The sequence below is a fragment of the Equus przewalskii genome, chromosome 20 (assembly GCF_037783145.1).
Source record: "Equus przewalskii isolate Varuska chromosome 20, EquPr2, whole genome shotgun sequence".
Classification (NCBI taxonomy): Eukaryota; Metazoa; Chordata; class Mammalia; order Perissodactyla; family Equidae; genus Equus; species Equus przewalskii.
The window spans coordinates 57183170-57194006 of record NC_091850.1 but is presented as its reverse complement, the minus strand read 5'-3'; the positions used below and the strand labels follow the sequence as shown (position 1 = coordinate 57194006).

Sequence of the window (10837 nt, the reverse complement as noted above, 5' to 3'; positions counted from 1 at the left end):
ATTGTAACCCCCGATGTGATGGTGTTAGGAGATAGGGCCTTTGGGAGGTGATGAGGTCATGAAGGTAGAGCCCTCATGAGTGGGGTTGGTGCTCTTATAAAAGAGGCCCCAAAGAGCTTCCCAGCCCCTTTCTTTATATGAGGTCATGCGTCGATGGTGCCAGTCCTCTGACTTTGTTCTTCTCTTTCGGTATTGAGTTGCCAATATTAGGTCTTCTGTCTCTCCATATAAACTTTAGAGTCAATTTGACAGTATCCACAAAATACCTTACTGGGATTTTGGTTGGGATTGCTTTGCATCTACACATTGTATTGGGAGGAACTGACATCTTGACACTATTGAATCTTCCTGTATATGAACATGGACCATCTCCCCATTCATTTAGTTCTTTGATTTCATTTATCAGAGGTTTGTAGTTTTCCTCATATAGGTCTTGTATGTGTTTTTTTAGATTTATACCTTACTATGTCATTTTTTGATGCTCATGTAAATGTTACTGTTTTTTAATTTCAAATTTAATTGAGATTTTAATTTCAAATTACTCATTGCTGGTATATAAGAAAGCATTTGACTTTTGTATACTCACCTTGTGTATTAGTTTCCTAGGGCTGATGGAGCAAAGTACCACAAACTGGGCAGCTTAACGTAACAGAAATGTCTCACAGTTCTTAAGGTTGGAAGTCTGAAGTCAAGGTGTCGACAGGGTTGGGTTGTTTCTTCTGGAGGCCTTGAGGGAGAATCCATTCCATGACTCCTCGCTTCTTGTAGTTTGCTGGCAGTCTTTGGTGTTCCTTGCCTTGTAGATGCCTCGTTTTAATCCTCTATCTTCATGTGGCTGTCTTCTCTCTGTGTCTTTTTTTTTTTTTAAAGATTTTATTTTTTTCCTTTGTCTCCCCAAAGCCCCCCAGTACATAGTTGTATGTTCTTCATTGTGGGTCCTTCTAGTTGTGGCATGTGGGACGCCGCCTCAGCGTGATTTGATGAGCAGTGCCATGTCCGCGCCCAGGATTCGAACCAATGAAACACTGGGCCACCTGCAGCAGAGCGCACGAACTTAACCACTGGGCCACGGGGCCAGCCCCTCTCTGTGTCTTTTCACAGAATCTTCCCTTTATGCATGTGTATTTCTGTCTCCAATTTCCCATTTTTATAAGATACCAGTCATAGTAGATTAGGGCCCACCAGAATGTCCTCATGTTGACTTGATTACCTCTGTAAAGACCGTTTTTCCAGAGCCAGCCCTGATGGCCTAGTGGTTAAAGTTTGGCACGCTCTGCTTCAGCGGCCCAGGTTCAGTTCCCAGGCATGGAACCACACCACTCATCTGTCAGTAGCTGTGCTGTGGCGATGGCTCACATAAAAGAACTAGAAGGATTCACAACTACAATATACAACTATGTACTGGGGCTTTGGGGAGGAAAAAAACAAGAGAGGAAGATTGGCAACAGATGTTAGCTCAGAGCAAATCTTTCCCAGCAAGAAAAAAAAAAAGACCCTATTTCCAAATAAGGGCACATTCAGCGGTCCCAGGCATTGGGGGACACAGTGTGACCCATAACACCTTGTATTTTGCAACCTTGCCATAATCACTTCTTAGCTCCTGGAGTTTTGTTTTTTCTTCCCAGTTGATTCTTTGGGATTTTCTACGTAGAGGATCATGTCATCTGTGAACAAGGACAGTTTTATTTATTCCTTCCCAATCTGTATACCTTTTATTTCTTTTCTTGTCTTATTGCATTTGCTGAGACTTGCAGTATGATGTTGAAAAGCAGTGGTGAGAGTGGACGTCTTTGCCTTGTTCCTGATTTTAGCAGGAAAGCTTCACGTTTCTCACCACCAAGAGTGAGGTTAGCTGTAGGTTTTTGTAGGTGTTCTTTATCAAGTTGAGGAAGTTTCCCTCTGTTCCTAGTTTACTGACCGTTTTTATCATGAATGGATGTTGGATTTTGCCAAATGGTTTTTCTGCATCTATTAATAGGATCATGTGATTTTTCTTTTCTTTTGTCTGTTGATGTGGTGGATTACATTAATTAATTTTCCAGTGTTGAGTCACCCTTGCATACCCTTGGAATAAATCCCACTTGGTCATGGTGTATAATTCTTTTTATACATTGTTGGATTCAAATTGCTAATATTTTGTTGAGGATTTTTGCATCTATGTTCATAAGAGATATTGGTCTATAGCTTTCTTGTATTGTTTTTGCTGCTTCTCGTATTAGGCTAATGCTGGCCTCATAGAATGAAAGTATTCCCTTTGCTTCTATCTTTTGTAAGAGATTAGAGAATTGATGTAATTTCTTCTTTAAATGTTTGGTAGAATTCACCAGTGAACCCATCTGGACCTGGTGTTTTGGAAGGCTATTAATTATTGATTCAATATCTTTAATAAATATGTCTAGTCAGATTATCCATTTCTCCTCAAGTGAGTTTTGGTAGATTGTGTCTTTCTAAGAACTGCTCCGTTACATCTAGATTATCAGACTTGTGGGCATAGAGTTGTTTATAGTGTTCCTTTATTAGTCTTCTAATGTCTGTGGGATCTGTAGTTGTACCCCTTTTTCATTTCTGATGTTCATAATTTCTCTCTTCTTTTCTTAATTAACCCAATATAGAGATTTTTTGATTTTATTTATCTTTGTAATAAACTGGTTTTTGGATTTGTTGGTTTTTCTCTATTGATTTCCTGTTTTCAATTTCATTGATTTCTGCTCTAATTTTTTTCTTTTTTAGGATTTTATTTTTTCTTTTTCTCTCCAAAACCCCCCAGTACATAGTTGTATATTTTTAGTTGTGGGTCCTTCCAGTTGTGGCACGTGGGATGCTGCCTCAGCATGGCCTAGATGAGCAGCGCCATGTCCGTGCCCGGGATTCGAACTGGCGAAACCCTGGGCTGCTGAAACAGAGCGTGTGAACTTAACCATTCGGCCATGGGGCCGGCTTTCATTATTTCTGCTCTAATTTTTGTTAGGTTTTTTCTTCTGCTTACTTTGGATTTTATTTGCTCTTCTTTTTCTAGTTTCCTAAGGTGGAAGCTTGGATTATTACTTTTTAGATCTTACTGTTTTCCTAACACATGCATTCAATGCTGTAAATTTCCCTCTAAGCATTGATTCCACCGCATCCCACAAATTTTAGTAAGATGTATTTTCTTTTTCATATAGTTCAAAATGTTTTTTAATTTCTCATAAGATTTCTTTTTTGACACGTTATTTAGAAATGTGTTTTTTAATCCCCAAGTATTTTGGGATTTTCCAGTTATCCTTCTGTTATTGATTACTGGTTTAATTCCGTTGTGGTCTGAGAGCAGACATTGTGTGATTTCTCTTCTTTTAAATTTGTAAAGGTGTGTTTTATGACTCAGGACATCCCCTGTCTTGGTGAAGGTTCCATGTGAGCCTGAGAAGAATGTGTAATCTGCAGTCATTGGATGACGTGGTCTGTAGTTGTCACCACATCCAATTCATTGATGGTGTTGTTGAGTTCACTGTGTCCTTACTGGTTTTCTGCCTGCTGGATTGGTCTCTTTCTATTAGAGGGGTGTTGAAATCTCTCCCTGTAATAGTGGATGCGTCTGTCTCTCCTGTAGTTGTATCAGTTTTTTGCCTCACGTATTTTGATGCTCTGTTGTTAGGTGCATATGCATTAAGGATTGTAGTGTCTTTTGGAGAATTGACCCCTTATCATTATGTAATGCCTCTCTTTATTCTTGATAACCTTCCTTGCTTTGGAGTCAGCTCTGTCTGAAATTAATATGACTACTCCAGCTTTCTTTTTTTTTTTTTTTTAAAGATTTTTTTTTTTATTTTTTCCTTTTTCTCCCCAAAGCCCCCCGGTACATAGTTGTATATTCTTCGTTGTGGGTCCTTCTAGTTGTGGCATGTGAGACGCTGCCTCAGCGTGGTCTGATGAGCAGTGCCATGTCCGCGCCCAGGATTTGAACCAACGAAACACTGGGCCGCCTGCAGCGGAGTGCACAAACTTAACCACTCGGCCACGGGGCCAGCCCCTACTCCAGCTTTCTTTTGATTAGTGTCAGCCTGGTATATTTATCTCTATTTCTTTACTGTTAATCTATGTGTCTTTATATGTGCGTTTCTTGTAGACACCGTGTAGTTGGGTCTTGTTTTTTGATCCACTCTGACAATCTATGTCTTTTAGTTGGTGTATTTAGATCATTGATATTTAAAGTGATTACTGATATGGTTGGATTAATATTTACAATATTTGTTACTGTTTTCTACTCATTGCCCTTGTTCTGTGTTACTATTCTTGTCTTCTGCTCTTTTTCTTCCCTTTGTAGTTTTAAATGAGCATTTTGTAAGACTCCATTTTCTCTCCTTTCTTAGCATATAGTTATATTTTTTCTTTTTTAAGTGGTTGCTCTAGAGTACGCAGTGTACATTTACACCCAATCCAGGTCCACTTTCAAATACCACTATACTGATTCACACACAGTGCAAATACCTTACACTGACAAAATATTCATAATTCCTCTCTCCTGTCCCTTATATCATTGCTGTCGTTTATTTCATTTAAATCTAAGCTATAATCATGCACGTAAAACATGAGCATACATAGTTGAATACATTGTTGTTGTTATTATTTTAAACAAACTTTTATGTTAGATCAACTATGAATAAGAAAAAAGTTTTTATTTTACCTTCTCTTATTCCTTTTCTAGTACTCTTCTTTTCTTTATGTAGACCCAAGGTTCTGACTTGTATCATTTTCCTTCTCTCTGAATAACTTCTTTTAACATTTCTTACAAGGCAGGTCTACTGGCCATAAATTCCCTCAATTTTTGTTTATCTAAGAAAGTCTTTATGTCTCCCTCACTGTTGAATGATAATTTTCAGGATGTCAAATTCTACGTTGATAGCTTTTTTTCTCTTGACACTTTAAATATTTCGCTCCACTCTCTCTTGCTTGCTTGGTTTCTGAGGAGAAGTCAGATTTCTTCCTCTGTAGGTAAGGCATTTTTTTTCCTCTGGCTTATTTCAAAATTTTTTCCTTTGTCTTTGATTTTCTCCAGTTTGAAGACGATGTTCCTTGATGTAATTTTTGGATGTTTGTCCTGCTGATGTTCTCACAGCTTCCTGCACCTGTGGTTTGGGATCTGATGTTAATTTGAGGAAATTTTCAGTCTTTGCTTCTTCAAATAGTTTTTTCTGTTCCTTTCTTTCTCTCTTCTGATATTCTCATTACGTGTATATTACACCTTTTGTAGTTGTCCCTTGATTCTTGGGTATTCTATTCTGGTTTTCTTTCTCTTTTTTCAGCCTTTTTTTCCTCCTTACTTTTCACTTTTTTTGGTTTCTATTGAGATAGCCTCAAACTCAGAGATTTCTTTCCTCAGCCATGGCCTGTCTACTAATGAGCCCATCAAAGGCATTCATTCTTCCTTTCTGTTAGTGTTTTTGAGTGCTAGGATTTCTTTTTGATTCCTTCTTAGAATTCCCATCTCTCTCCTTATGTTTCCCACTTGCTCTTGCATGGCCATCTGCTTTTTTTTTGTTTGTTTGAGGAAGATTAGTCCTGAGCTAACTGCTGCTAATCCTCCTCTTTTCACTCAGGAAGCCTGGCCCTGAGCTAACATCCGTGCCCATCTTCCTCTACTTTATATGTGGGACGCCTACCACAGCATGGCGTGCCAAGCAGTGCCATGTCCGCAGCTGGGATCCCAACTGGTGAACCCCAGGCCGCCAAAGTGGAACGTGCGCACTTAACCGTTGTGCCACTGGGCCGGCCCTGGCTGTTTGCTTTTTACACAGTAGCCCTTAGCGTATTAATCATAGTTGTTGTAAATCCTGGTCTGGTCGTTCCAGCATTTCTGCCATGTCTGAGTCTAGTTCTAATACTTGATTTTCTTTTTCAAGATTGTTTTGGCTATACGGAGTCTCGTGAGATTCCAGATGAATTTTAGGGTGGGTTTTTCTATTTCTGCAAGAAATGTCGTTGGGATTTTAATAGGGATTGCACTGATTCTGTAGATTGCTTTGGGTAGTACTGACATTTTTAACCATGTTAAGTCTCCCCATCTATGAACGTGGAATGCGTTTCCTTTTATTTATGTCTTCTCTAATTTCTTTTAGCAATGTTTAGTAGTTTACCTGTCCATGATAATCTCAAGACCGAATCATCACTGAGTTTAGAGTTCAAAGGACCTAATAGATCTTTATGGATCTGGTGCAACCTCATTATGATCCGCTGGTGACAGCAGAGATCCACAAGAGCCGAAATGTGTCAGCTGTCAGGCTCCTGTGGGTGGACCCGGAAGGAGAACCCAGTCCCTTCCTGCAGGGATCGGGGACACTGGCAGTGCAGAAAATAAATCTCTTAGAGTATGTTCGTAGTGTGTGGGTTGAGTATTATTTTGGAGAGTGGTATTTTAAGCTGCCTTTGTTGGAAATGAGGTCTCCTTTGAGTGTGTTCATCCTCATGTGGAGGGTCATCCTTGGGAGGGATGTCATATTCTAAAGCACCTCACATTTCAGTCAGTGTGGAAACATTTTCACTTAACATAAAAATAGAAATTTGGAACACACATCCTTTAACTTTCTTTTTTTCTTTTGTGAGGAAGCTTGGCTCTGAGCTAACATCTCTTGTCAACCTTCCTGTTTTTGCTTGAGGAAGATTGTCACTAAGCTGACATCTGTGCCAATCTTCGTCTATTTTATGTGGGACACTGCCACAGTGTGGCTTGACGAGCGGTGTTGGGTCCACGCCCAGGATCTGAACCCGTGAACCCTGGGCCACTGAAGTGGAGTGCTCGAACTTAACCACTGTGCCACAGGGCTGGCCCCTCCTTTCACTTTCTTGATCACGTGTATCGCGTCGTGGATATGCTGGGAAAAGAGCACGTTAGAAGATCGCAGAACACAGCAGCTTTCTGGAATTCTCATTCTTGAACAGATCCTGGTGGGGTTCTTCACATGCTGGGATGGCGTGGTAACATTATGTGACCTTCCTTTCCATCACCACTCGTCCTTGCTGAGTCCTGCTTTGACTTCACTTTTGTCAAGGTGCCGAGAGCCATTGTTCTGTGGTTGCACCAGCTCCTCCTCTGCAGAGCCCTTATGTCGGTGCTGGCAGAACAGCATCTCCCTTTGTGGGGCCTGTGCGAGCTGCGGTGCCTCCCTTTGTGGGGCCTGCGCATGCTGTGGCGCCTCCCTTTGTGGGGTCTGTGTGAGCTGGAGCGCCTCCCTTCGCTAGGGCCTGCATGAGCTGGAGCGCCTCCCTTTGCGGGGTCTGCGCGCATTGGAATGTGCTGCTGGCTGAAGTGACAGCAATGGGTTGGCTTTTCTTTGCAGACCGTGCCACTCCAGAGCCAGATGTACCGACTCCTCGGCCAAGAAGTGCTTGGTTATGGACGCAGATGACGAGGCGGTCTTGAACCTCATTGCCGAGTGTGAGTGGGGCTTGAGCAACCCTCCTGGGAGCAAAAGTTCCAGCCAGAAGGAGCGAGAGACTGACTTGCCTAGTTCCCAAGGTATGCTGCCACTCCACTGTGAGGGCCGGGTGGTGGATCCAGCTTGTTCTGGATGTCAGTCATCGCTGGCTTCAAGATGCACAGTTGCTGTTTTTAGAAAACTTACCTTTAAATATAGAATCTTCATGAAGTCTTTATGTACTTGTAAATATCAGTAATTTGGATTATAGAATTTTAAAAGAAAAAGTCAATGTATTTAAGTTGAGTATAGTCATACTGTATGGTGGTTTAACTTATATTCTTCCTCAGATCAATTAAAATTGCAGGGCAGAGGTGAAATGTCAAAGCACACAAGAAGGTAAGGTGTCCTGTGGCTAGTGGAACTGACGTCCTTGTCAGCCGCAAGGGGTGTTCACTCAGCTTTACGAAGCACTTGGAGCTCAGGCTGCCATGTTTAGAACTTTAAACCTGACGAGGATGTTGTGCAGTCTTCCCCGTGGATGGACTTCTTCACGTGGTCAGCTGGGGACTCTGCTTTCTACTAGGACTTGGGTATAAGCTTTAGCTTCATTTCTTCCTCCATTATGAGTTTCTGAGAGCTTGCCATGAAGACAACAACAGGTTGAGGCATAAATTTGGTCTGAAATCCCAGGATTTACTGCTGGCATGAGGACATCTGCCCTTTGGGTGTCCTTGCCACCTCTTGGTAATGTCAGTCTTTTAAGTTCTGGCTCTTCTCCTATGTATATAGTCGTATCTCATTCCGGTTTTAATTTGCATTTTCCCGAATACTTGTCACGAAAATCTCTTCATGGGCCATTGGTCTGTCTGTCTTCTGTGATGTTTCTATTCAAGTCTGTTCCTCTCCTTTTTCTCTTCTTGGTATTGAGTTATACAAGTTCTTTATGGTTTTTCAATGTAAGCCCTTTCTCAGATAACAGTACTGCAAATCTCCTTCCATTCTGTGGCTTGCCTTTCGTTTTCTTAATAGTGCTTCGAAGAGCAGAAGTTTTAATTTCAACAAAGTGCATTTATCAAATGTTTCCTTTAATGGTTTGTGCTTTTTTGTACCCTGTAAAGAAATTTTTGTCTGCCCCATGCTTATGAAGATTTTCTCCTATAGAGGTAGAGACATCCTATGGTTTCGGTGTTTAGGTCAGTGATCCACTCTTTCGAGTGAATTTGTGAGTGTGATGTGAGATAATAGGTCAGGCTGTCCATGGCCCCCATGTATGTCCAGTTGTGTTAATGCCATTTGTTGAAAAGACTGTCTTTTTTTCTCATTTAATAACCGTGTCGCATTTGTTAAATCAATTGATGGGCCTGAGCCTCCTTCTGGATTCTGGATTCTGTTCTGTTGTCGTGTCTGTCTTTGTCCCAGTTCCTCCTACACTGTCTTGATTCCCAGCTGTGCAGTAACTCTGAAGTCGGGCAGTGCCAGTCCCCCTGCCTGTAGTGCTGTGCGCAGTGATGGCTGCAGGTTCACTACAGGGTTGGCCGTTGCATTATTAACTCACTCAGTCATCTTTTTCTTATTTAATCAACTTAAGGAATAGACTTAGGAGATAGCATTTACTGTCAGAAGCTTAAAATGTAATTTTTAATGAACTAAAACTTTAAATATGTTTTTTAATAAAATAGAATCCAGACATCTGTTGAGTCCTCAGTCAGTCCAGCTCCAGTGTGGGGACTCCGTACAGAAGGGCCATGAGAAGAGGAAAAGCAGCCCCAGAGGGTGTTGTCCAGAGAAGAGGGTTCAGAGCCAGTGCTGTGGAGAGCTCCTGCTGCAGCGCGGGGACGAGTCTGAGGCCCACCGCCCCTCTGGGCAGTGCCCACACTTGGCCCCACACCCAGGTAGTCTCACACAACCCCCGTAACGCTCTCCTAAGCAGGTCAGTCTTTTTCACCGTGTTTGCTGATGCTGTGAAATTTCTCCTGTTCTCTGTATTTTATTTATTTGTTTGTGGAACTCTAAAATGTCTCAGGAAAGAATCTCATTCACTGAAATCTATACTATATTCAGTATTTTAGATTCCTGGTCTGTAAGTACTTTGCTGTTTTTCTCTGCACACACACTTTTTCTTCTAAATATATAATCTTGGCCCAAGTTATGACAGCAGCTGCATTTTAAAAATTAAAGATGAGGAAAATTGAGTAAGTTAATTGAGAGTGTCGTACGCATGCATGTGGTAAGCGTGTCAGAAAACCTCCCAGTGTGAGTGAACCTAACACTTTCCTGAGGCTCACTGAGCTGAGTTCATGGGGGCTTTAGAGGCGGGACGGGCTGTGGTGGAGACCTGCCTAGGTTGCCTGTTGCTGCTGCAGAGCAGGGCATGGTGTTGAGGCCAGGGGTCACACTCCTGTTACATCCCCTCTGCTCTCATTGTCTCCCAGACCGGTCGCTTTTATCCCGTATCCTGAGACCTTACCCTGGTGCTGTGGTGTGTGGGGTGCACAGGATCCCCATTTCCATTGAATGTCAGAATTCATCATTTCCCCTCTGCTCATGGACACACACGTGCTTGATGTTTAGACCTCTTCATTGAAATGTGGGCCCTGTGACTTTTCAGAGTGAACGTAGAAAAGCTACCATCACAGAACAACCAAGCTTCATGCCTGCCTCATCCAGACTCCCCTGGAGCTCACGTTTACCACGTCGGCTCTGTTGTGCCCCTTCCCCTGCCCTCCTTCCCCCTCTCTGTATGTGTGTGTGTCTGTGTGGGTGCATACATATATACACGTACACATGTGTATGCGTGTGTACATGTCCCTACACATGGATGTACACGTGGGCGTACATGCACACATGTGTATGTACACATGTGCATACGCGTCCCTGTGCATGCACGAATAGCATTGCTTGTACATGTGTGTGTGCACACATGTATTTGCACGTGTGTATTGTGTCCCTGCATGTGGGTGTGCACGTGTATATGCATGCCCGCAAGTGTGTGTGTATATCCCTACATGCAAATGTACACGTGAGTATATGCACACATGTGCATGTATGTACATCTGGGTGTGTGCGTGTACTTGTGAACGTTTGTGTGTGTGTCCATACATACATATGCATGCACACACACATTCTGTCATTGGTCTTTTTCAGAACCTTCTTGGAGCAGGATGTCCTGTCACTCCTACACATTCCAGTGTAGTTTCCTAAAAGCAAGGGCACTCCCCTGAGTAACTAGCACTTTAACTCTCTAGAATAGGAAATGAACTTTGCCGCAGACCGGCCACTTAACCCACAGGCCCTGTTCACATTTCACTAGATGTTCCAACGACTTCCTTTTCTTTCTGGTCCAGGATCCCATCCAGGTGCCCACAGCATATCTAATTGTCATGTCTTGTCAGACTCCTGGGACCCAGAACAATTTCTCAATCTTTCTGTCTTCTGTAACCTTGGGG

The 10837-nt window shown here is 42.3% G+C and overlaps 1 protein-coding gene across 14 annotated transcripts in view; it reads left to right on the top strand.

Moving 5' to 3' along the window:
- The window catches only part of CEP72 (centrosomal protein 72), a 42744-nt gene that overhangs the window by 12907 nt on the left and 19000 nt on the right, over nt 1–10837 (top strand). For 9 of the 14 annotated variants that reach the window (XR_011530501.1, XR_011530502.1, XR_011530500.1 and 6 more), the window contains exons 5-6: nt 7311–7489; nt 9071–9283. Coding sequence is in view for 11 of the 14 variants with exons in the window: in XM_070587281.1 (XP_070443382.1) it covers nt 7311–7489; nt 9071–9283 (392 nt within the window). In the remaining 3 variants the exon portion in view is untranslated. The remainder of the gene's footprint in view (nt 1–7310; nt 7490–9070; nt 9284–10837) is intronic. The other 5 variants (XM_070587284.1, XM_070587288.1, XM_070587289.1 and 2 more) reach the window with 1 other exon arrangement.